Raw genomic sequence first — 26553 nt, 5'->3', positions numbered from 1 at the left:
TGTACCACTGAGCCACTGCAGACAAATCAGGCGGAGACGTGTGTGATGCCTCCGTAAGTGTACCCCGAGTCCCTAAAGACCTCGTTCAGGCCTCTCCGGCTTAGATTAGGCAATGGTGGCATTTCTGGGAAATGATAGGCAACTTGGGAAATGCCAGTGATGTGGGTTTTCCGGGGAAGTGTTCCAGTTCATCTGTGAATCCGTTCGTTTATTATTTCGTTCGACTCTCCCCCGCAAGCAGACTCCAGGCGGGTCGCGACATTCTTAAAGCCATACAAAATTTAAACAGAGTTGAATAATTGAAACAGAGTTAAGTGAATTAGTAGGTTAAGTAATTTCAGGGGAAAGTTAGCAAAAGAAGGCAAATCCACCACGTACGAACACCAGGAGGTGTCCAATGTTCCCTCTAAGCTGCGGAACCTTGTGAGCAAAAATTCCACTTTGTGAGCTCCTGGCATTAAAGTTGTGAGCGAGCAGTTCGGCGACTGCATCAACTAGCTTGCTCTGGAGCCCTCCTTCCCGAGCTAAGGCAAAAACCTGTGAGCCGGAGGCTAAAGAACTGTGAGCTAGCTCACACTAACTCAGCTTAGAGGGAAACACTGGAGGTGTCCATGCGCCATATCCCACATAGGGTCCAGTATACATTAATAGTGAATTGCTGGCAGTTAACACACACACACACACACACACACACACACAAAATGATTTATTTTGCAGCACAGCAGCCTTGACAGCCGTTGATAAACAGTCTATGTTTACATGTGCAGGGTGGAAAACTTTGCACATGAATTTTTACATGGAAAGATTTCTGCCCCGCATCACTGGATAAGCGCTAAAACGTATGCAGTACTTTCTTAGCAATCCTGAACTTATTTTGCTGCTCCAGCACCATAAAATGTATTCTTTATGATTTTAATTCCCCCCCCTTTACTTTGGTTGTAGCCTCCTTTCTCACAGGGATTACGGCGTATATAAAACAATTCAGTCAGACCACAAAGATGTCCAGTAGATAATGCGGTAGGGCTAGGATTATGTAAATGGGAAACGATCCTTAACGTATAATTTGTATCACAATATACCATATTTATAATACATCTTAGTATATAATATAGTACTGTTCCGCCTCTTGTGAAGCCTAGAAGTATAAATGCCTTGGTTTTCTACAAGCAGGATTGCCAGTATGTTCAATACAACTAATACAAAATAAACTAGGTAAATGGTTTCCCTTTCTCAAAAGCCAGTCGAATCCGACTCTAGGGGGCGGTGCTCATCTCCGTTTCCAAGCCAAAGAGCCAGCGCTGTCCGAAGACGTTTCCGTGGTCATGTGGCTGGCATGACTAAACGCCGAGGCGTACGGAACGCTGTTACCTTCCCACCAAAGCGGTACCTATTTATCTACTTGCAATTTCTTGCTTTCGAGCTGCTAGGTTGGCAGGAGCTGGGGCCAGAGATGGGAGCTCACTCCGTCATGCAGCACTCGGGTCTCGAACTGCCGAATGACAAACCTTCCTGCCAGCAGCTCAGCATGTTAACCTCTGAGCCACCGCAGCCCCTACAAACTACAAACCGCTTAACCCAGTATTTTAGTGTTTGTCATCTGAGAGGGTAAGACAAAACGGGAAACACCTATGTTGCAGTAATCAAAGAACAGTCTCATTTGGGCAGAAATAGTCAAGCTAGGACTAGCAGACTATTTGGACACAGGGTTAAATTTTAACAGGGAAAACATTGAACTTTTCCAGTAATGTATTATGCACTTGGTAGCATATTAATTGCAAACAAAACTAGTCCCGTTTAAGCAGTAAACATACCCTTGAAAATGTTGAGTGTTTGCATTATCCACCGAAATTACCATTATCCAGTATTGTAGATTGTCTTCAACAAAAACACGTTCCGCATTTTGAGTGAGTAAAATATTTCTTTAAAGCATTCCACTTACTCCAAGAGGAGAGGCAGTACATTGGACGGTGCTCTCGGGTTTCCCCCCCCCCCCCCCCCAGTTTCCCCCTAAATGCCCAGTTTTTCTACTGGATTGGGGGGGAGCCCGTAAGGAGCTGCACTGTGTTTGTTTCTCCCCTCCCTGGGTTTGGGTGTCGTCCCCCCAAGTGGCCTGGGGGGAAAACTGGATTCTCCCCACCACCCCTGGACTGTTCGGAGGATCATTAAAAGAGAAACATTTCTATGGTATATTTTCTCTTTGGAAAATGCGGAAGAGACGGGTTCCTAAAAAAGCCGTGTGTCTTATGGAAGCTGTTCTGCAGCATGAGATGATGACTCTCATATGTGCCCTGCAACATTTTCAAGGACTTGTTTGTTGTTGAAATAATGACTAATTTTGCCCACAATTGGTGAGACACGCCGTGCGTGTGACGGTGATGTGCTACACTGTGGAAAGAGGTCAAGAGTTTTCCGCGTCGGGTTTTAAGTCATTGTCCAAATCCGCTGACGGCCCCTTAATGACGTGACTTGATGAAACCCGGTTCCGTATCCAGATGCTGCTGCTTTTTTAGCTACGGAGTTCATTCATTATTGCTATTGTCACGGTTTACTTTTTCCTACTACACAGATGGCAAAACCTAAGAGAGATATCCTTAGGTAACAACGTGCAGTGATGTACAGCTCCATCTTTCTCTTTTGCCGTGACGTGGATATGGATGGCCCATGCTACCCGATCTCATCAGATCTTGGAAGCTAAGATGGCTCAGCCATGATTAGTACTTAGATGGGAGACCACCAAGAAATGTGGGGTTGTTATGCAGAGTCAAGTAATGACAACCCCCCCTCTGTCTGTCTCCTGCCTTGAAAACCCTGTGGATCTCTGAAGTGAAGCAGGTTTAGACCTGGTTGGTACTTGGGTGGGAGACTACCAAGGGTTGCCATAAGTCCTCCCCCCCCCCTCTCTCTCTCTCTCTCTCACACACACACACACACACACACACACACACACACACACACACCTTCCTATTCAGTACTTTGGCGGTTTGGCTCAAACAAAACTCTGAAATATTGTAAATATCCATGATTGTACTGCTCTCTATGGGGTCGCGGTGACTCAGAGGTTAAGACACTGAGCTGCAGACCGGAAGGTCTGTAGTTCGGCAGTTTGAGACTCAAGTGTGCCGCACGACGGAGTGAGCTCCCGTCTCTAGTTCCAGCTCCTGCCAACCTAGCAGTTCGAAAGCAAGAAATTGCAAGTAGATAAATAGGTACCACTTCCATGGGAAGGTAACAGCGTTCCGTGCGCCTTGGTGTTTAGTCATGCCCACGGAAACGTCCTCGGACAGCGCTGGCTCTTCGGCTTTGAAACGGAGATGAGCACCGCAACCCTAGAGTCGGATTCAACTGGCTTTCGAGAAAGGGAACCTTTACCTTACTGCTCTCTATGGGGTCGCAGTGGCTCAGAGGTTAAGACACTGAGCTGCGGACCGGAAGGTCTGTAGTTCGGCAGTTTGAGACCCGAGTGTGCCGCATGACGGAGTGAGCTCCCGTCTCTGGCCCCAGCTCCTGCCGACGGAACAGTTTGAAAGCAAGAAATTGCAAGTCAGTAAATAGGTACCACTTTGGTCTGAAGGGAACAGCGTCTAGTCACGCCAGCCACATGACCACGGTAACGTCTTCGGACAGCGCTGGCTCTTCGGCTTGGAGACGGAGATGAGCGCCGCCCTCTAGAGTCGGATTCGACTGGCTTTCGAGCAAAGGAAACCTTTCCCTTTCCCTTTACTGTTCTGTATATCCACCAAACCCGGACAATCCCTTTCATAAAATAAAATAAAGTTAGGCTCGATAAGGAGGTAGTAAATACTATGCGTTGCATCTTTCCCCCCAATTCTCTCCACCCAGTGGTTTTCCCATGGCTTCACAAATTCTGGAAATTGTACATATCTAGTACTGTGTGTATACAGGTATAGGATGCAGGAACGTTCAAGGGAGTTGTGGAGTGGCTGTCTGGGAATGAGTAAGTGGGCTTAGGGGGCGCTGTTGTGGTAGCCGCGACGTGCTTGCCTAGATTGACTTTTTAACTCGAATGAGTATCCCCTATATGACCTGCCTAGGTCAAACCTTCAGGCGTTACTGTTGGTCCCCTGCTGTATCCCGGTGGCTTCGGTTTTCGCAGTTCCATCTGTGCCCAGGACAGTTGGCACAGAGGCTGGATGACTGCCCAGAGATAGCCTGCGCTGCATTAGAACGTCTAGATTCGAATCCAGTACTACCGTAGAGCCCTGACCTGGATAGCCAGGGCTGGTCTTGGCCTGTGTTTGGATGGGAGACCTCCAAGGAATACTAGGGTGGTGATGTGGAGGCAGGCAGTGGCAGACAACCTCTGAAACGTTCCTTCCCTTGAAAACCCTACGGGATTGCCGTAAATCATCTGTGACTTGACGGGCAAAAAAAGAAAAGCACCTTAGAGACTAGCTAGATTTTTGGGTTTCGGGGGGTAGCTGTGCTGATCTGCAGTAATAAGCTTTCAAGAGTCAAACCTCCCTTCATCAGATACAAGTTGGATGAGACGTGATTCCCCCCTCCCCGTGACCTGCTGCTGGGTCTGGTCCGGGCTGTCTTCGAGGGAGATGTGGACCCCCCCCCCCCCGGTTTTGCCTTGTGTCGATTTCCTTCTGCCCATCCAGTCTGACGATGCCTCTCTCCCTCTTCCGTCCCGACAGATAGCAAGGGGATCCTTATGCAGCACCACGTGAGATGAACAAAACTCCACAGCCCTCAGGAGGAACCCCATCAGCCCCACACCCCTCCCCTTCTCCTGGACTTCCACAGGTAAGGACTCTAGACACCCCACCCTCGGCCGTCTCGCCTCCTCGCCCGGGGCTGTCGGCGAGCAACCCTCTGTCGTCCCTGCTGTGCTGCCGGGATTGCGGCCGGACGGTTTGGGGCTGCCGCCAAAGCTGTTAACCCTGCTCCCTTCTTGTTCCTTCTTCCCCCCCCCCTTCCCCCGCAGCAATCAGCGTTTCCTCCTGGCCAGCCGGCACCTGTGGTTTTTAACCCAGCGCAAGCTACCCAAATGAATACGCCTTCCCAGCCTCGACAGGTAAGGGGGGGGCGAGGTTGGGGCCTCTCCCGCCTTGCTCGTTCTCGGGCGGTGAGACTCTGAGCAGCAGCCGGGACTCCTCTGACGTGCCGCCAAACCGGTTCCTCCAGGGCTCCCGGGGCTGGAGGAGCCCTACAGGCTGACTCGGTCTGCAGGCGCCGCTGACTCAGGAACGCACCTGCGGCACGTGCCGGGCGGGGAGCATCGTTTTGGGGCGAGCGCGATGGAGCCAGACACGAAGGCAGAGAGAGCCGTGCCGGCTGAGGCCCCGTCCTCCGCTTCTGTCCCAGTTTGAAAGAGGGCAGGGCAAAGTGGGAGAAGTCCGCTCCGGGGGGGGGTCAGCCGGGGGGGTCCGCCACCGTCAGTGACGCTGTGCTCTTCTCTTCCTCTCCCTCCGCTCTTTCCTGTCTTAGTTTCCAGCAGGGCCTCGCGCTATACATCAGCAGGTACAAACTCCTCCTCCCCTCCCCTTCCCGCATGCTGGTGTGCGATAGTGGTGGTGGGGGGGCAGGCACGGAGGGGTTTTGCTGGGACGCTGCAGGGAAACTGGCCGAAGGGGCAGGGGGCAGAGGCTCGTCCCGACGCACGAGGTAGGGGGACACGAAGAGACGGTCCGGCGGAGCCGCAGAGAGGTTGGGCCGCGCCGCCAGCCCTCGCCCAGAGGCGGCCGCTTGGGCGGCGAGCCGTCACCTCTCATCCTCGGTCCCATCTTCCGCAGGGTTCCCTCTAAGCTGAGTTAGTGTGTGAGCCAGCTCACAGTTTTTCTAGCCTCTAGCTCAAACATTTTTTGTCTCCGCTCACGAATGGATGGCTTCAGAGCGAACGTAACGTATGCAGCGGCCAAATCACTCGCTCACGGCTTCAATGCCAGTAGCTCACCAAGGCGACCCATAAAAGCTGAGAAAGTTCAGGAAGGGGATCTTGCTTGTGGGGTTTCACGTCCCCCAGCTTTTTGAGGAGGGGAGTGAATCCTGTTCACACGGATGGGAGGCTGGATAGGCCAGGATCAGCAGACCTGTTGAGACTGTCCGGGGCGGGGCTGGATCCGGGTTAGGGGCAGTTTGACTGCAGTGTCCTTCGCACCGCCCCCTCCCCATCCCATGTGACTTGCATGCTTGACTCAGGATGGCCGCTTCTCTCTCTCTCTGTCTCTCTCTCTCTCATCCTTGGGCGTTGCTGCTTCTGCCTGTATTCCCTTCCCTTGTCGTAACCCAGCCGTCCCGCCTTCCCCGCCGTGTCTCCCTCGCCCACGAAACGAACCTTCGGCGCCCAGCATCTGGTCTCGGTGCCATTTCAGAGCGTCGGCCAATCTCTCCCCCACCAGCAGCGCAGGAGACCCATTGGCCACCGCCCCTCGGAGAGGGCAGGCTGTCGTTCTCGGGGTCTCTGTTACCACAGGAGGGGCTTTTCCCCCCGGCACCCTCTTAAACGAGGGTGGCACCTGTGCCTTTGCTGTGCCAGGCCGTGAAGGGTGATCGGGAGGGCTGGCGTGGCCAGGCCTGGAAGGGAGAGGGCTCAAAGGGGTGGTTGTAGTCTGGGTCCCCGGGAACATCGGTTGGGGTTCAGCTGGACGAGATCCGGTTAGAGGTTCAGCTGGCTCCACCTTGCAGCTCGATGCTTCCTGTCGGTCCTGCTTTGGAGGTGCCTCATAAACCCCTGAGTATGTCTTTTGGATGAATTTTGGAAGGATGCAGCTTCCTTCCTGTGTGAAGTTGAGCTCTCATTCCTTTTGTCTCTTTATTCCCCCGTCTTTCCTCGGAATCATAGAGTTGGAAGGGATCTCCAGGGCAGTGTTCCCTCTAAGCTGAGTTAGTGTGAGCTAGCTCACAGTTTTTTAGCCTCTGGCTCACACATTTTCGTCTTGGCTCAGGAAGGAGGGCTCCAGAGCAAAGTAATTGATGCAGTAGCCAAATCGCTCGCTCACAACTTTAATGCCAGTAGCTCACAAAGAAGAATTCTTGCTCACAAGACTCCATAGCTTAGAGGGAACATTGCTCCAGGGTCAGCTAGTCCAACCCCCTGCATGATGCAGGAAATCCACAAATACCTCCCCCCCACACACCCCTGGTGGTGACCCCTGTTCCACTCCCAGATGATGACCCCCCCCAAAAAAAACCCCTCCAGAATCTCCAGCCAAACTGGCCTGGAGAAAAATTGCTTCCTGACCCCAAAGTGGCAATCAGCCGTTTCCCTGGGTGTGTAAGAAAGGGCCACGAGAACTGAGCACTGAATCATGTTAACAGAGTGGACTGGTGCTGTGCCCTGGATTGCATCTCCCTTTCTTCAGCCAGGCTCACCTGAGTCCAGGCTCCTGCTGCTTGAATCACACTTGGTGTGTGGGGTGAGATGCCAGTGGGTGTGCTTGAATCAAGCTTACAGCCTGAGGATTCCTTGGCCTCCACTGTGCCCGTTCCGCTGACCCAGCAGCCCTCCACTGAGCTGTATGCTAGGTCTTGAGTTCAGATCACACCAGATTCCGCAAGTTCACCTGATAGCCTTGGGTGCAACCACTGTCCCTCAAGCTCAGTTCCCCCGTCCCCTATAATCAGGCCCGTAGCCAGGATTTTTTTAAAGTCAGGGGGCATTTAAATGTCTTAGGGGGCACTGGCTAATTGAATGAAAGGTAATTTGATTCAGTTTCTGGGGGAAATGGAGAGGTGCTGCCTGGCTCCATGGGGCCACCGTAGCTGGCCCTACATGCCAGACAGCTGTGCAGGAATACTCGACTCCTTCCCCGCACCTGCCACTGCTCAGGGGCCCCTGGCTGGATGGAAAGTCATGGGGCCCTGTCAGTAAGTTGGGGGGCCTAGCCCCGAAATGCCCCACTGTAGCTACAGGCCTGCCTATAATATTAGGACAGCAATACCAGAGTAAACGGAGGCAGTGAGTGACAGTGGTCTAGAAGGCCTGAGCTATGACTGGGAGGCCCCCACCTGACCTCAGAACAGCTGCTATTTCTCGGTCTTGCCTACCTTGCAGGGTGGTTCGTATGAATTAAAATTGCAGAGAACTCCATTCCATGCAGTCCTTGCAGGAATATTGGAATGAAAATGTAGCATAATTTATGGAGCAGCAAGAATAGCCCAGACTAGCTGGAGATTACCGAAGATTGGAAGCTAAACAGGGTCGGCACCAATGTTCCCTCTAAGCTGAGTTAGTGTGAGCTAGCTCACAGTTTTTTAGCCTCCAGCTCACAAATTTTTGTCTTGGCTCAGAAAGGATGGCTCCAAAGCAAACTGATTTATCAGTAACCAAATTGCTCGCTCACAACTTTAATGCCAGTAGCTCACAAAGTTGAATTTTTGCTCACAAGACTTCACAGCTTAGAGGGAACATTGGTCGGCACTGGTTAGTATTCGGTTAGTATTTGGTTAGTATTTGGTTAGTATTCGGTTAGTATTCGGTTAGTATTCGGATGGGAGGCCACCAAAGAAGACTACACAGAGGTAGTCCATGGGGAACCCCCTCTGCTCATCCCTGGCCTTGAAAACCCCTATGGCGTTGCCGTAAGTCGGCTGCGACTTGACGACATACATTTTTTATATCTTTTGGGCTCTGGTAAAGATTGCAGAGATCGTGCGCAGTTCTTTAAATGCTCGGAAGCCTGGTTGAAATGTGCTCCCATTACTGGCCGTCACCCTAGATCGCCACGCTTCCTTGCGGCCAAAGACAATAGGGAACCCTTAGCGTGCAGGTATAGCCACAAATAACACCCACCAAGGGAAGACCATCAGCAATTCACAACTATATATGATCAAAACTGTGTATTACATTAATTAAAGTACAAAGATGGGTTAGTGGTCATAACCCAATAGGATGTATAAGCACACACCCAAGAGATTGCTCATAACAATTAAGCATTATTTACAAAAAGGACGCGTTCAAAAACCAACAGTTGGCTCCTCTGTAATTCCGTACATAAATAGTGTCCATAGTCCTCCAAACAGAAAGTAAGTGTGGCAGAAGACGCCCACTGTGGAAAGAACAGCCATACGTCTCTCCCAAGTATAAATCAAGACGTTTCAGTGATCTTCAACAGCCGCTGGTAAAAGGGAACTTGATCTCCCAAATGACATAGGCACAGCTCAATAACTTCAATGGAATCCTAGGATTTATCCATTCTCTTGGGTTATGACCACTGACCCATCTTTGTACTTTAATGAATGCAATATACAGTTGTGATCATACATAGTTGTGAATTGTTGATCCTCTTCCCTTGGTGGGCATTATTTGTGGCTATGCTTCCTTACAGGGCTGAACAAGTCTGCCCATAACGGCCACGTTACACGGCCTGCAGAAACTGCATCATAGCGAACCACAGAGCGAAGCACACCCAGTGCTCACAGCCAGGTACACCTCGCCATGAGTCGCTGGCACACAGAAGGAAACTCCATGAAGGAAACTCCACGGACCTTTGAGTGGTCACCCCCTTAGGGGCACACTCCCACCTCTGGCTGCAGATGATTAACATTTGCCGGTGAGACCCTGGCGAATCCACGGTGGCCACTGACCACTCTTGGCTGGTTCCGGAAGCCTCGATTGGTCAGTGGGTGCACTCGGACTCGTAACTGCTTTGGCTGCGTTCCCAGCTCTTGCAGGCTTTTGGGCGGAGCGTAGAAGCTGAAGTTCTTTCCTTAGTTCCTTTCTGCTGTGGTGTTTGGGACCCCGAGGGCGGCTCACTCCGGCCGCTCCTCAGTGCTCAGGGGCGGCTTAAGAATTTAGGCTTGCAAGTATATCGGATAGGATATTTGCCCTTTTATGTTGGAGTAGAGGCCACAGCTGGGAGGGGTTTATTCCCTGCAAGAACCGTTGTGTAAGTTCCAGCTTTGAAGACTCTTGGTGCTCCAGCCAAAAGCGAGGAAGGCCTTTCCCGCTTTTGTTTATTTGAAGACCGGAAATAAGCTTACCTAAAGAAATACGAATGGCACACGGAGAAAAGCCAATCTCTACCGTGGTGCATTGACAGTGCACGTTTCTGTTCATGCCCTCGCCTGGATGGGCCCGGTCCAGCCCGACCTCATCCGATCTTGGAAGCTAAGCAGGGTCAACCCTGGTTAGTCCTTGGATGGGAGACCACCAGGGAAGTCCAGGGTTGCTCTGCCGAGGCAGGCAATGGCCAGCCACCTCTGAACGCCTTTTGCCTTGAAAGACCCTACACGGTCACCATGAGTTGGTTGCAGCTCGATGGCGCTTTCCACCACCTGCCCCATCCTTGATGGCCTGGGTTCTCCCAGCCTTGTCAGATCTCAGAAGCTAAGCAGGGTCGACCGTGGTTAGTACTTGGATGGGAGACCACTGAGGATGTCCAGAGTTGCTCCGCCTAGGCAGTAGAGATGTAAAATTTCCGGAAATTTGGAAGCTCGGAAAAACCCCCGAGTTTTTTCGGGGGGAAACGGAAATTTTCGGAAAAATTGAAAAAAATGCTACATTAGCATTTCTTTTGTCTTTTCTAGTTTGAAAGTAATTCTGTTACTTTAGAAACATAAAATATGACTATGGACTTTTTTACTTGGCATGAAATTGTCACAACTAGCATATTAAAAATATAGTGTGTCCAAACAATTGTTTCAAACAGAATACCCACCCACATGCAAAAACAAAACTGAAACTTTTTTATTTTCTTCTGAGAATCGCACCTCCTAAAGGAAGCAATGCATCTTGGTTCTTGCATTGGAGAGTTCAGTTTGTAACCTAGGACTTGCTTGTCCTCAGTGCACAGAAATTACATCAATCTGATACAATCAATCAATCAATCAATAAACCTTTAATGGCATATACAACCTTAAAAATCAAGACAGAAAATGACAAAATGACAACTAAAAGTCTAGGTTAATTATAAAATCATGAAACGGACTTTCCCAAATTTTTCACTCTCAACACGTCAACTAAAAAATTGGCCACTGCCACAGTAATCTCTGCTGGTCAATCTGATACTATATATATATATTTTATAGAAATGATTTGGAAAATATTTGAACACCTTGTCTTAAAATATTTTATTCATCATGTTAAAATAAAACGTTCCATAATCATTTTTTTTTTCTTTTTTCAATTTTTCCAATTTTTCGGGAAAAAACCAAAAAGGCTTCAGGAAAAAACGGGGGGAAACCGTTTCCCCCCCGAATTTTTCCGTTTTTTTTCCGGGCTTTCATATCTCTACTAGGCAGACGATAGGAAACCACCTCCGTTTGTCTCTTGCCTTGGAAGCCCTCTGGGGTCGCCATACGTCAGCCGCGACCGTATACTTCCATTTTTCTCTCTTTGCACGATGTGCATTCGTTTGGCACTTGTATCCGTGTTCTTTGATAAGATGTAACCCTAGTGAAAACGAAATCCCACAATTTCCTTAACGGCTCAGTTTCCCTCGCGCAGAGAATGTTTTCCTCTGGTTTTGCTAATCTTAGTCAGTTTGGTGTAGTGGTTAAGTGCGCGGACTCTAACCTGGGAGGACCGGGTTTGATTCCCCACTCCTCCACTTGCACCTGGCTGGATGACCTTGGGCAAGCCAAAGCTCTTATAAGAGCCGTTCTTGAAAAAGAGCAGTTTGTGTCAAGAGCTCTCTCAGCCCCACCTACCTCACAGGGTGTCTGTTGTGGGGAAGGGAAAGGAGATTGTAAGACGCTCTGAGACACCTTTGGGTAGTGAAGAGCGGGGTATAAATCCAATCTCTTTTCTTTTTCTTCTTCTTCTTCTGCAGCTGGGGCATGCATTTAATTAATTAAGCTTATATTCTGCCCAGTCGCACAAGAGGGCTCAGTGCGACTCAGAACATATAAAATATAACATAAAATGAGAATAAACATGTAATCAAAGCTGGATTGAAAACATAGTGAACTAGATCTTCAATAGACGTTCCACATAGACAAATACGTCGTTCTAGGGGAATTTTTAGATATCTTCCAGTCAGTACTTCTTACCCTGTTACATGGATGAAATCACTCTTGGGATTCACATAAAAACCACTACTTTGGAGGCCCGTTCTTATATATTGCTAAAGGAAATTTCCGTGTTCTTAGCACCACTAACATAAGAACATAAGAGACGCCAATGTTGGATCAGGCCAATGGCCCATCCAGTCCAACACTCTGTCACACAGTGGCCAGAAATACCAAGTGCCATCAGGAGGTCCACCAGTGGGGCCAGGACCCTAGAAGCCCTCCCACTGTTGCCCCCCCCCCCAAGCACCAAGAAGACAGAGCATCACCTGCCCCAGACATAAGAACATAAGAGAGGCCAATGTTGGATCAGGCCAATGGCCCATACAGTCCAACACTCTGTCACACAGTGGCCAAAAATACCAGGTGCCCTCAGGAGGTCCACCAGTGGGGCCAGGACATTAGAAGCCCTCCCACTGTTGACCCCCCCCCCAAGCACCAAGAAGACAGAGCATCACTTGCCCCAGAGTCCCTATCTATACCTTGTGGCTAATTCCGTGGTCATCTCGATTTCGTTCTGATAGCCAAACCAATTGCGAATGTCAGATCTCTGGAGAATATGAGACGTCAGAGATATGATGTTTCTTCCTGTAGATCTTTCCCCCCATTCTGTCATGTTTAATGGTTTGACAAAAGAAAGGATATGGTAAATTTAATTGGCATTTTTTAGTCCTGTATTATGGTTTGTTTTTAAATCAGCCAAGGGGTTCATAGGTTATATTTCTGAGTGAGCAGAAGGTATTTGAAGACAGGCAGCCTCCTACCTATCTTAACTACTAAGATTTTGGATAACACCATATCCCCGCTGAGCAGACCGTAATAGAGATTCAGTTTGAAGAGATCAGGGTATTCGACTAGGACTGATCCGAAGAATATTCGTCCTCTCTTAGCATAGCCTACCTCGCAGGGTTATGAGGAGGGGAGACCTGTGTTCAAGGACCTGACTCCGAAGAATGGTGGAATAACAGCACGCGGGACCTTCTGCACTTTGCCCTTTATATCAGACATTCCCAGAATGTTGATCTTAATTAAATGAACACATCGTTCAGTCCCGATGTTAGAGTTGGAACGTTTGGTGGTCCATCAGTTCTTGTCCCCCACAGAGTATTTGTTATAAGGTTCTCATTCTCTCTGCCTTCCTAAAAGTTTCCCCCCTTTGTGGATTTTGTCATAGTCGATGGGTGGTTTTTACGCGGGAGGTCCTTGGGGTAAAACTCCCGCCTCCGCACAGTTTGAGCCGAAGTCTACGTAAGAACGAATAGGCGACTTTCTCTCTTGTCCAAAAGGCAGGGCAGCGGACCAGCAGAAGGACAGAGGGCAGACAGAATGCAGCAGGGAGGGGAAGGATAGAAGACACGTAGTTGAAAGGGAGAGGGGAGAGGAGAGTGACTTTGAAGACGAGAAACTTGGAATCCCTGCAGGCCGTGACGATCCACATAAGGCTGGCCTGTTATTCTGGATGCGGCCCATGAGGCCTGCTTTGTAGACTGATCCAGCTGCTCAAAAGTGTGGAGAGCTCTGCAGGACCAGACCAGTGGTCCCTCTAGTCCAGCTCCTCTGGAGGGCCAACAACAGGGCAGAGAGGCTGAGGCCTTCATAAGAACATCAGAAGTGCCTTGCCGTATCAGACCAATAGGCCATCTAGTCCAGCCTCCTGTCTCACACAGTGGCCAACCAGTTCCCTGGAGGGCTGACAGCAGGGCACAGAGGCTGAGGCCTTCATAAGAACATCCGAAAAGCCCTGCTGGATCAAACCAATAGGCCATCTAGTCTGGCATCCTGTCTCACACAGCGGCCAACCAGTTCCTCTGGAGGGCCAAAAACAGGGCATAGAGGCTGAGGCCTTCATAATAACATCAGAAGAGCCTTGCCGTATCAGACCAATAGTCCATCTAGTCCAGCATCCCGTCTCACACAGCAGCCAACCAGTTCCTCTGGAGGTCCAACAACAGGGCAGAGAGGCCGAGGCCTTCATAAGAGCATCAGAAGAGCCCTGCTGGATCAGACCAGTGGTCCATCTAGTCCAGCATCCTGTCTCACACAGTGGCCAGCCAGTTCCTCTGGAGGTCCAGCAACAGGGCAGAGAGGCTGAGGCCTTCATAAGAACATCAGAAGAGCCCTGCTGGGTCAGACCAGTGGTCCATCCAGTCCAGCATCCTGTCTCACACAGTGGTCGGTCAGTTCCTCTGAAGGACGAGCAACAGGGCAGAGAGGCCGAGGCCTTCATGACGACGTCAGGAGAGACCTGCTGGATCAGACCAGTGATCTCTCTAGTCCAGCATTCTGTCTCCAGTGGTTCCTCTGGAGGGCCAACAACAGGGCCTAGAAACCAGGGCCTTCCCCTGGTGTTGCCTCCTGGCTCTGGGATTCAGAGGTTGACCTGCCTCTGAATGTGGAAGCTCCCTTTCATCTCCATGGCTAGTAGCCACTGCTTGGTATCTCTAACCCCACCCCACCCCCTTTTTTTGTTAGCAGTTACTGGCTTGCCGGATCCAGAGGCTTGTCTCCTGGTAGACTGCCATCCATGGCTTGGAGCTCTGTTCATTCACAGCCTGCGCAAGACCTTGCAAGGGTTGACACGCTCCCCGACCAAGCTCTCACAGGCGGTGCTCTGGATGTTCCCTCTGCCGCCGCGCAGGTGGAATGGATGCGCAGTTTGCCAGGGCAGCCTCTCGCTTCAGGGCCCTGACATCCCCCCCGTCCTTCCTTCTCACGTGGCTGCTTCCCCGCTTGGCACTGGGCCCTTCCCAAGGGCCTGGGAACTTGTCCGGCTGTGGGTAACTCCTGTCTCTCTCTCTCTTTCTCTCTCTCCCCCTTCTCTCCTTGTGCGCGCGTGCGTGTGTGTGTGTTCGCTAACAGGGAGGATTCAGGTCTCTTCAGGTAAAAAGCCTTTTCTATCACCCTACTCAGGTTGGGAAACGGGAGGGGTCCTGCCACGAGTGGTGTCTGTCGCGCGCCAATCTGTGGCTGGCCGCGCAGTGCAAACCGCCGCCGCGCAAGCTGTGGAGATCCGCAGGGGCATCTGCCACAGTGTTGTCCTTTTCGGCCCCGGTTAGGAAAGGGTGTCGTGTCAACACTGTGGTACACTTTTCCCGTTGCATCCTGGGAAAGGGGCGGGAGAACTCCAGCGAGCTCCGCCTCTTCCTGGTCCAGCTTTCCCTTCCAATCCTTACCCAACAGTGTACGTTCTGTCCCGTCTCAGAATTCCTTTTTTTGTTCTGATCACGCTTTTCCCCTCACCCCCCCTTCCCCGTACATGACACTGTGGTGCATCCTGGGACACGGGGGTGGCTGCTGGTCTGCTTCACTGGTGGGTGATTTAGGGATGCCAGCCTCCGGGGGGCAGGGGACCCCCCAGAATGACAGCTTGTCTCCAGACTACGGGGATCAGTTCCCCTAGAGAAAGTGGATGCCTTGAAGGATGCACTTTACACGTTTTACGTAAGCCAACCCGAGCCGGCTCCGGCTCGGAGGGTGGGGTTGAAATCCAGCAGATAAATAAATGGAATTGCACCCCCCTTAGTTCAGTTTGTATCCCGCCCTCCCTGCCGAAGCGGGCTCAAGGCGGCTCACCTTAAAAAGTTGAAATATATTAAAACACAGATGTGTTAACACAATACAACATCGTGAAAACTCTTAAACGTAACAAGTCACAGATACAGGTGAAGTGCTGGTGGCGTTAGCGTCCCAATAGGCCATGATAACAAAGTTAGGGCCAAAGTCAATGTCCGCAGTATAGCACAGGCTGTCGATACTGACATAGAGGGCCTTGACAATTCAGTTGCTGTTAGTAGCAGCTCCTAATCGAGGCCTGGCAGAAGAGCTCCCTTTTACAGGCCCCGCGGAACTGTACGAGGTCCCGCAGGGCCCTGCTGTCTTCTGGGAGCGCGTTCCACCAGTGTGGAGCCGCCACTGAGAAGGATCTGGCCGAGGCCAGTCTGGCGTCTTTTGGTCCAGGGAAAGGTCCGAGGTCCCTGTCCTTCCCAGGTTCCATCCCCAAATCTCTTGAAGTTTCCCAACCTGAATCTGGCAACCCTACCCACATTCCCTGTTGGTGGCTGGAGGCGGGGGAGGGGAGCGTCTGTGGCAACCCTGTGGTGATGGGGCATTTGGGCTGGAACCGTCCAGCATGGTGGATCCCTGCGGAATGCCGCCGAAGACTCACTAGTCTCGTGTGCGGAAGGAAGAGACAGTTAAGACCGGCTTGTCGTCACTTAATTCCGATGGGTTAGGCACCCCGGTTCTTGTTCTGTAGAAGGTACTTGGGTAAGGGGGAAGGAAAACGTGGGCTCAGGTTATTACCCGACAGGAGTCAAAAAGTGGAGGCCCTAGGCAGTGTTCCCTCTAAGCTGAGTTAGTGTGAGCCAGCTCACAGTTTCTTAGCCTCTGGCTCACACATTTTTGTTTCATCTCAGGAAAGAGGGCTCCAGAGCAAGCTAATTCATGCAGTAGCCCAATCGCTCGCCCACAACTTCAATGCCAGCAGCTCACAAAGTAGAATTTTTGCTCACAAGACTCCACAGCTTAGAGGGAACATTAGCCCCGGGTTAGACTTGCCCGTCTCCTTCTCCCACTCCCCAACCTGTCGAGGCGAAAGAGGTGCGGGGGAAAGAGACTTCCACGGCGACAGAATTCGGGGCGGGCAGCTGTGTTTCGAGGCCGCGGTTCAAGCCACGTGCCTTCAGCCACGTCTCTTGCGTCTCGAAGCCGCCCTATCGGGAAGGAAGTCGCTCCTCCGGCAGTGGGGCATTCGCGTTGATACCATCCCCTTACCGACTCTTCCACACACCGGGTTTTTCTCTGCAGCTTTGTGGGCTAGAAGCACCCCTTTTGAAAGCGAGGTTTGGCTCGTTGGCGGGTTCAGCCGCATCGGTCTCCATACTGTGTGTAGCCGCTCAGTGCTTTTGGTTTAATCCCCCACTCCTCCACGTGCAGCCAGCTGGGTGAGCTTGGGCCAATCACAAGTTCTCTCAGCGCTCACTCAGCCCCACCGACCTCACAGGGTGTCTGTTGCGGGGAGGGGAAGGGAAAGAAGGGTGTAGGCCGCTCTGAGACGCTGAGTGAAGGGCGGGGTATCAATCCAGTCTGCTGTTCTTCTTTCCGGCCCATGTGGGCTTCCGTATTCACGCGCGCGCACCCCAGACGGACACGGGACACGGTTGGGTCCTGGGACGCAGCAAGCAGGGCTGGCAAGAGGGGGCAGTGTTTTTTTTCAGGGGGGGCTCCGCCGGCCAGGCCTCGCTAACCAAGCCCGCCCCTCTCTCCTTTCTCTCTTGAAGCATTTCTACCAGAGCAGGGCCCAGCCTCCGACCAGTGCTTCCCGAGTGCAGAGTAACACGTCGGCTCGGCCCGGCCCGCCCACTCATGTCTATCCAGCCGCTTCCCAGGTGATGATGATCCCCTCACAGATCTCCTACCCTGCTTCGCAAGGCGCCTACTACATCCCCGGACAGGTGAGGGCTGGGACGGGGGGCGGCGGCGGCGGCACAGGTCTGCTCCACGGAGGACGAGCGGGGAGAGCCGCTTGCGCCTCCCCCAAGCTGGCCGCGCGGCCCGGAAGCCGGCCCCGGCGTGCTTTCCCGTGGGGGGGGGGGGCAGGCTTCAGACTCGCTCTGGTTCCTGGTGCCATCACCGCAACCGCGCACCTGTTAGCAGTGACGCCCTCGCTCTGGCCGCACCTGTCTTCTGTGGTTCTCTATGGGCACTGCCATCCTTGTCGGCACTGGGTGGTCACGGCGCTTGTGTGTTGTTTTTTGTATGCTGCTTACGCATGCGCACGCAAATAATTCCGGCTAAGTGACCTTGGATTGGCCAGCCACTGGGAGCAGTGGAGAAAACGTGCCAAGTGCCAGCAAGGGGCGGAAACGGAGGTTTAGTAGTTCTGGTGTGGTTCACGAGGAGCAGAAGCTTAGCCCGTCGCTTCTGGGGCTTCGGAGGCCCACAGAACTTTGTTTCGAATCCCCAGTTCGTGGAACGCTTGTTTGCTTGAGAGCCAGTTGGGTGTCGTGGTTAGGAGGGCGGACTCTAATCTGGGAGGAACTGGGTTGGATCCCACACTCCTCCTCCACATGCAGCTGCTGGTGTGACTTTGGGTCAGTCACAAGTTCTCTCAAGAGCAGTCCTCGAAAGAGCTCTCTGAGCCCCACCTACCTCACAGGGTATCTGTTGTGGGGAGAGGAAAGGAAAGGAGATTGTAAACTGCTCTGAGACTCCTTCGGGTAGTGAAGGGCAGGGTATAAATCCAATCTTTTGTCACCCTAAGGGATCAGAGTGGGTAACGGAAAATTGGATCATTCTGCCCTCCCCCCCAAAATCCATCTGATTCCATTTTGGGAAGATGCCAAGGCTTGGGGCCAGACTTCCAGAAATTAGGAGCAGCCATCGTGAACACAACCTCTCTGCATCTGCGTGGATCTGATTTGGTGCACGGCTGGTGTATTGGAGAACATGTCCCTGGTTGATCATAAAGGCTGGGGTGGAGCATTAGGTGGAGGAGGGTTTTTGGCATGCTGGGTCCAGGCCATTTAATAATGAGTCAGCTCCATGCTTTTGAATCAGAGTATCATAGAGTTGGAAGGGATCTCCAGGGTCATCTAGTCCAACCCCCCCTGCACAATGCAGGGAATTCACAAATACATCCCCCTCCACACACACCCTAGTGACCCCTGTTCCACGCCCAGAAGATGACCAAAAACCCTCCAGGATCCCTGGTCAAACAGGCCTGGAGAAAAATGCTTCCTCTCCAAAGTGGTGATCAGCATTTCCCTGGGTGTGTAAGAAAGGGCCACACTAAGCACTGAGGCAACCCTTCCTGCCCTCCCTTCTCATGATCTGCCTGAGTTCCCAGAATCAGCACTGCTGTCAGATGGCCATCCGGCCTCTGCTTAAGAACCTCCAAAGGAGGAGAGCCCACCACCGATGTTCCCTCTAAGCTCTGGAGTCCTGTGAGCAAAAATTCCACTTTGCGAGCTACTGGCATTCAAGTTGTGAGGGAGCGATTTGGCTGCTGCAAAAATCAGTTTGCTCTGGGGCCGTCCTTCCTGAGCTAAGGCAAAACTGTGTGAGCCAGAGACTAAGGAACTGTGAGCTGGCTCACACGGACTCAGCTTAGAGGGAACACTGCCCACCCCCTCCCGGGAAGCCCGTTCCCCCAAGGAACTGCTCCAACTGTCAGGAAGCTCTCCCTAAAGTTTATCTGAATCCTGTTTCGATTGAAGCATTTTGCACTGCTCTGTGATGCCTGTTCTCCTATTTGCCTTTTCCCGGAGTAATTGAGTCTCTCTCCCCTTCCTGGCTCCCGTAGCTGGTCAAAAGGCAGAACCAGGCCACCCTGCTGGCGCACTTACGATCCTATCTAGTCGCCGGTGAATCGGTGTGGGGTACACGACTTCCCCAGAAAGTCACTTCTCAGCGTCCGCTTCCTGGCCTCTGCTCCCGGAGCTTCATGCTCATTCACCTCGCCGTGTAACGTCATCTCTTGTGATACTGGGAAGGAGTCCCGCCGTATGTCCTGTCTTTCTCCAAAGGCGGGCTCCTGAAAGCCTCCCTGCAAAAACGCCTTCCTCAAATAGACAGGAAGTCTCACAGTGCCCCAAAAGCTTGAAACTCACGAGTTTTCCCAAGTCAGCAGTGGGGAGGTGGAAGGTCATCTCCAGACTTTAAGCTGATACGCTGACGTAGCTGACAGAACTCATTAAGAAGATCACTGGTCTAATCCAACAGAGAAACATGGAGCTGGATGGGGGTCATCTATTACAACCCGGTGCACAATGCAGGAAATTCACACCTAGCCAGTTTGGTGTAGTGGTTAAGTGCGCAGACTCTAATCTGGGAGAACCGGGTTTGATTCCCCACTCCTCCACTTGCACCTGCTGATGTGACCTTGGGTCAGTCACAAGCTCTGGCACAGCTGTCCTTGAAAAAGAGCAGTTTGTGTCAGAGTTCTCTCAGCCCCACCTACCTCACAAGGGTGTCTGTTGTGGGGAGGGGAAGGGAAAGGAGTTTGTAAGCCGCTCTGAGACTCCCAAGTGAAGGGCGTGGTATAAATCCAATCGCCTCCTCCTCCTTGACTCATCCATCTAGGTCCAGCACGGTAACCAAAAAAGTTGGAACACAGAAAAAGAAAAGAAATGCAACTATGCACATACAACAAATGTAAAAAAAAAACCCGTGTGTCAGGAATATAATCAGAAGTGATAAAATATAATTTAAAAACAACAATCCTGTGGTTCAGCATATAAGTACCTTTTTTTAAAAAAACCAATTTATTAGGATATATCAATATTTCAAACATACATCACATTATTAACTACCATACATCCTTTTCTTCTAACCCCACCCCTTTTGACTTCCCACAGTGCTCCAACCTCCAGCCTGCATCTTATATTCTCCTCCTTTTCCCCCTTACTCGTTAGTCAATTTCTACAGGTAACATATCTTTCACCTATTACTCTTATACATTTACACCTCTCCTAATGTCATTCTTTTTTCAATAGTTCTCAAAGCAAAGTAAGTTGTTTTTTACATCCCAGTATTTCTCTAGATATTCTTTAAAGTCTTTCCAATCTGCAAAGAATTCTTCTGCTTCCAGATTTTTAAGTTTTCTTGTCATTTTGTCCATTTCAGCCATAAAAAGTAGTTTTTTTATCCACTCCCCAATTTCGGAGTCTTTTCCTGCTTCCAGCATTGAGCATATGTCATTCTAGCAGTTGTAAGCATTTAAGTACCTAATCGCAGTATAAAGACAGACATAAATATGGGTTTAAAAGCACATATTGTTTCCATATGGAAGAACCGATACCAAACGTGCTTTGGCACCTGGTCTCCTGCAGTGGTATAAGTCAAACTGAGAAGTCCGTTAATTTAACAAGAACATTCAGAAAACTGACCATACCCAGAATGGATCTTCTCAGGTCCAATCAGAAACTCTCAAAGCTCCAATGGAGTGCTCAGATACAACTGGAAAAGAATCAGTATCACAGGAGGAATTGATACCATTTACTTCACAGGGGAACATTTTGGTGTACGGTCCATTCTGTGTACGGTCAGTTTTCTGAATGTTCTTGTTAAATTAATGGGCTTCTCAGTTTGACTTATATCACTGCGGGAGGCCATGTGCCAAAAAGCATTTGGTATTGATTCTTCCATATGGAGACAATATGTGTGCTTAAACCTGTATTTATGTAAATGGACTATATTGGGATTAGGTATTTATATGCTGAACCACAGGATTGTTTTTAAATTATATTTTATCACTTCTGATGACATTATTAAATAATACATGGATTTGTACTACATGCACAGGTGTACTATATGCACAGGAGAGCCAGTTTGGTGTAGTGGTTAAGTGTGCGGACTCTAATCTTGGAGAACTGGGTTTGATTCCCCACTCCTCCACTTGCACCTGGCTGGATGACCTTGGGCAAGCCGTAGTTCTGATAAGAGCTGTCCTTGAAAAAAGAGCAGTTTCTCTCAGAGCTCTCTCAGCCCCACCTACCTCACAGGGTGTCTGTTGTGGGGAGGGGAAGGGAAAGGAGTTTGTAAGCCACTCTGAGACTCCTTTGGGTAGTGAAGGACAAGGTATAAATCCAATCTCCTCCTCCTCCTCTTCTTTCTTTTTCCTTGTTGCAACATTTTTGGTTACCTTTCTCGTGATGGGTTGTGTTTTTCTCCCCTTTTTTGGTTGTACTCATCTAGTCCAGCATACTGGTCTCACAAAGTGGCCAACCACTTCCTCTAGAGGGCCAACAACAGGGCACAGAGGCTGAGGCCTTCATCAGAAGAACTCACTGGATCAGACTAGTGGTCCATCTGGTCCAGCATCCTGTCTCACACAGTGGCCAATCAGTTCCTCTGGAGGGCCAACAACAGGGCGTAGAGGTTGAAGCTTTCCCCTGATGTTGCCTCCTGGCAGTGGGATTCAGAGATTGACTGCCTCTGAACATGGAGGTTCTCTGTGAATCTCCCTAATCCCCATTTACAGGAACATCAGAAGAGTCCTGTTGGATCAGACCAGTGGTCCATCGATTCCAGCATCCTATTTCCCACAGTGGCCAACCAGTTCCTCCCAACATCCAACCACAGGGCAGAGAGTCCGAGGCCTTCATAAGAACATAAGAAGAGCCGTGCTGGATCAGACCAGTTGTCCCTCTAGTCTTCAGCGTCGCTTATCTTATTGTTCAGAGGGTGCGGCTCAGAGCTGTTTGTACCCGACGCATGAGTCAGTGGCTGAACAATACTTTTTGGGGGGCCAGTTCAGATGGATACCAAGAAAAAAAGGGGGCGTCACGTACAGGAGAAGCCGCAGGCGCTTACACTCTGGGGAGAGGTTGTCTTCGCTTTACGAGCAGCAGCTGAAGGTCTTAGGAGCTCCATGCGCTCGGCATGGTTTTAATTGAGCAGTTTCTGACATTAGGCATCCTCGTCATGCGCTGGTTGCACCCCTGCTTGCGCTGCGCTCCAGCGGGGGATTGTCACCACAGTTGCCACCCAAGTTACCTTGAGGCTTTGTGTCCCCGGGATCTTCAGGTATGCTAACCCGCCGCCATTTTCCTTTCTCTTCTCTCCCAACCCAGGGCCGATCTACGTACGTCGTTCCGACTCAACAGTACCCTGTTCAGCCGGGCGCCCCCAGTTATTACCCTGGAGCCAGCCCCACGGAATTTGGTACCTACGGTAAGATCGCGTATTACATATCTGGAAGAATGTATCTCAGGTCATTGACAGATGCGAGAGATTTGGCGGTGCATTAGAACGGATAAAAGGAAGTACTTCTTCACCCAAAGAGTGATTAACACCTGGAATTCACTGCCACAGGAAGTGGTGGTGGCTACAAGCATGGACGGCTTCAAAAGGGAATCAGATAAGCATATGGAGCAGAGGTCCATCAGTGGCTATTAGCCACAAGGTATAGATAGGGGCTCGGGCAAGTGATTCTCTGTCTTCTTGGTGCTTGGGGGGGGGTCAACAGTGGGAGGGCTTCTAATGTTCTGCCCCCACTGGTGGACCTCCTGATGGCACCTGGTATTTCTGGCCACTGTGTGACACAGTGTTGGACTGGATGGGCCTTTGGCCTGATCCAACATTGGCGTCTCTTATGTTCTCTTATGTTCTTATATCTATGGGCTGGCCCTGGCCTGGATTGCTCAGTCATATCAGTCCTCCAAAGCTAAGCAAGGGTCAGCCACAGTTGATACTTGGATGGGAGACTACCGAGCTAAGTCCAGAGTCGCTACGTAGAGGCAGGCAATGGCGAAACCACTTCTGAACATCTCTCACTTTGAGAACCGGTGAGCTAGCTCACATTTACTCAGCTGAGAAGGAACACTGGCTCAGACTAGCCAGATCTCATCAGATCTTGGAAGTTTAAGCAGGGTTAGTACTTGGGTGGAGACCACCAAGGGTTGCTACGCAGAGGCAGGCAATGGCAAAACCATTTCTGTTCATCTCTTGCCTTGAAAACCCTATGGGTCTTGGAAGCTAAGCAGGGTCATCCAGGAGCTCATTCCACCAGTGCGGGGTCGCCACAGAAAAGGCCCTGGCCCTCGTCACCGCTAGCCTGGCTTCTTCAGGGCCTGGAAGGGCCAGACAGTTTTGGGACCCCGATCTTAGTGCTCTCTGGGGGACATGTGGGGAAAGGCGGTCCCTCAGGTAAGTAGATCCCTGACCATATAGGGTTTTAAAGGTAATAACCGGCACAACAAACAAGGCATACTTTGGAGCAGGAGGGAGGGAATGATCTGGGAAGGGAGACCGGTGAGCCAGTTTGGTGTAGTGGTTAAGTACGCAGACTCTAATCTGGGAGAACCGGGTTTGATTCCCCACTCCTCCACTTGCAGCTGCTGGATGACTTTGGGCAAGCCGTAGTTCTGGCAAGAGCTGTCCTTGACTGAGCAGTTCTCTCAGAGCTTCTCTCAGCCCCACCCACCTCACAGGGTGTCTGTGGTGGGGAGGGGAAGGGAAAAGAGTTCATAAGCCACTCTGAGATGCCAAGTGAAAGTGGGGTATAAATCCAATCTCTCCTTCTTCTCTTCTATTAAGTCTATCAATGGTCCCAAGCAGTGTTCCCTCTAAGCTGAGTGAGTGGGAGCTAGCTCGCAGTTTTTAGCCTCTGGCTCTCACACTTTTGTCTTTGCTCAGGAAGGATGGCTCCAGAGCAAACTAATTTATGCAGAAGCCAAATCAGTCACTCACAACTCCAATGCCAGTAGCTCCCAAAGTAGAATGTTTGCTCACAAGGCTCCACAGTTTGGTGTCGTGGTGAAGTGCCCGGACTCTAACCTGGGAGAACCGGGTTTGATTCCCCACTCCTCCACTCGCACCTGGCTGGATGACCTTGGGCAAAAGCCGTAGCTCTGGCACAGCTGTCCTTGAAAAAAGATCAGTTTCTGTCAAGAGCTCTCTCAGCCCCACCTGACTCACAGGGTGTCTGTTGTGGGGAGGGGAAGGGAAAGGAGTTCGTAAGCCGCTCCGAGACACCTCTGGGTAGTGAAGGGCAGGGTATGAATCCATTCTCTTCTCTCTTCTTCTACATTAATGAGTGGCACAAAATATAGGTCCCCGGTTGTGATGAGCCTGTAATTGGTTGGCGCTTCTCCGAGCGTTGTTATTTAAATCACGTCTAGGTACATCACCCTGGATGGCTCAGGCCTGCCTGATCTCATCGGAGCTTGCAAGCCAAGCAGGGTCGGCCCCAGTTCGCCGTCGGACGGGAGGCAACCCATGAAGTCCAGGGTTGCTACCCAGAGCCAGGCGCTGGCAAAACTGCCTCCCTTTGCGGCCCGCCGATACCGTTCCCGTTGTCCACCAAGTGCTTTCAGAAAGTAGGAGGGGCTTTTGTCCGGCAGGGCTTCTGATTGGCTGTGTGGATTAGAAATTATTCTGTTGATTAGAGCTTCTGCCCGAAATGTGGAGTTTTACTGTTAAAAGTTTACGCGTCACCCAACGCCCTGACGTTTTGTGGTTCTCCCGTGGCAGCCATTTTATGATTGGCCCCACCTTCCTGTGGAAGCCATATTGTGATTATGCCCAGTGTCCTGTGTCAGAAACCCAAAGGCGCTTGCAGAATGAAAAAGGGTGTGGGACCCGTGAGGTAGTAGGCGATGTGAAAGGACTCTCTCTGGGACCCTGGAGAGCCGCTGCCGGTCTCAGTAGGGGGGTGTAATGCACATTGCTCCCTGATCTTCCAACTTAGTAAAAACGAAAACCTTTTCAGTCAAAAATACACCCCTCTGCTTGCAGTATGAAGTCTTGGTAGATCCATGGAGGATAAGTCTATCAATGGCTAGTAGCCATGGCGACTGAGGGGAACCTCCACATTCAGAGGCACTAATCCTCTTAATCCCAGAGCCAGGAGGTAACATCAGGGGAAGGCCTCGGCCTCTCTGCTCCTGGGCATCCAGAGGAACTGGCTGACCACTGTGTGAGACCAGAGGCTGGACTGGATGGTCTGATCCAGCAGGGCTTTTCTGATGTTCTTATGAAGGCCTCGGCCTCTCTGCCCTGTTGTAGGCCCTCCAGAGGAACTGATTGGCCACTGTGTGAGACAGGAGGCTGGACTAGGTGGACCCTCACTGGCCTGACCCAGCAGGGCTCTTCTTATGGTGCTGGGAAGTGCCATTAATTCACAGCTGACTTATGGCGACCCTGTAGGGTCTCACAGGGCAAGAGACATTCAGAGGTGGTTTGCCATTGCTTGCCTCCGTGTCCTGACCCTGGTATCCTTGGTGGTCTCCCATCCAAATGCTAGCCAGCACTGACCCTGCTTAGCTTCCAAGATTGGGTTTACCTGGGCCATCCAGGCCAGGGCAGTAAGGCCAAATAGTCCTGAGGTTCAGTCACCTTATTCTGTGCCAGGTGTACAACTGGGTGTAACGGTCCATATATATCTGCATGGGACCATATAGACCTGCATCTGCTTACCTCCTGTAGTCAAATGTAAAGGATATCCGTTTCCAGCTCCTTTTCTTTTTCTTTTTTTTGGCCCCCCAGAGGGGATTTTTTTATTACATTTTTATAAAGACTACAAACTACAACAGAAATAGGGAAGGGGACTACATTAAGGGATAAAGAAAAGATACCCACTACTATCTAAAAACCCAAGAGAGGAGATCATCTAGCTAGCTTAGCACACGTTATCTCTCAATCACGCTAATCCCATTATGAACTGATTCAACTATAGTATTATCTTTTTCATATCTTAACTATCACTGTTAACCCCAAAGACCCCTAAGCAACTAGTATAAAAAAAAAAGTTTTTCAAAGGCACAATTCAGAGTCCTTCAGCCTTCATTTCCCCTTGCCCCAGTCTCTTCCGCAGTTTATAAGGAGTTTTAGGGGCGGCTGCCGCTTTCTCTGATAGAGAGTCCTCTCTGGAAGACCCCGAGTCCAGCTTGCCGCTGGACTTACTGTCCATCCCTTCTTTTTCTTCCTCCTCTGGCTCTCCCATCTGGACTCTCAAAAATTTCCGTGCTTTCTGAACAGAGTCAATCTTTTCCTTTTTATCCTTGATTTTGAAGATCACGCCTTCTGGTGTTAGCCATCTGTATCTAATTGTGTTTGTCTGGAGAAAAAGAATTA

At 50.8% G+C, this 26553-nt stretch overlaps 1 protein-coding gene across 5 annotated transcripts in view; it reads left to right on the top strand.

Moving 5' to 3' along the window:
• Positions 1-26553, top strand: part of EIF4G1 (eukaryotic translation initiation factor 4 gamma, 1) — a 134814-nt gene that overhangs the window by 14123 nt on the left and 94138 nt on the right. For 3 of the 5 annotated variants that reach the window (XM_015427022.1, XM_015427030.1, XM_015427012.1), the window contains exons 2-6: positions 4662-4770; positions 4952-5041; positions 5455-5487; positions 17256-17429; positions 22551-22650. In XM_015427022.1, the coding sequence (XP_015282508.1) occupies positions 4696-4770; positions 4952-5041; positions 5455-5487; positions 17256-17429; positions 22551-22650 (472 nt within the window). In that variant the 5' untranslated portion in view covers positions 4662-4695. The remainder of the gene's footprint in view (positions 1-4661; positions 4771-4951; positions 5042-5454; positions 5488-17255; positions 17430-22550; positions 22651-26553) is intronic. The other 2 variants (XM_015427037.1, XM_015427045.1) reach the window with 2 other exon arrangements.

Source organism: Gekko japonicus, unplaced genomic scaffold (genome assembly GCF_001447785.1).
Source record: "Gekko japonicus isolate JY-2015 unplaced genomic scaffold, Gekko_japonicus_V1.1 scaffold238, whole genome shotgun sequence".
NCBI lineage: Eukaryota > Metazoa > Chordata > Lepidosauria > Squamata > Gekkonidae > Gekko > Gekko japonicus.
This window is presented reverse-complemented; position numbering and strand designations above follow the sequence as displayed.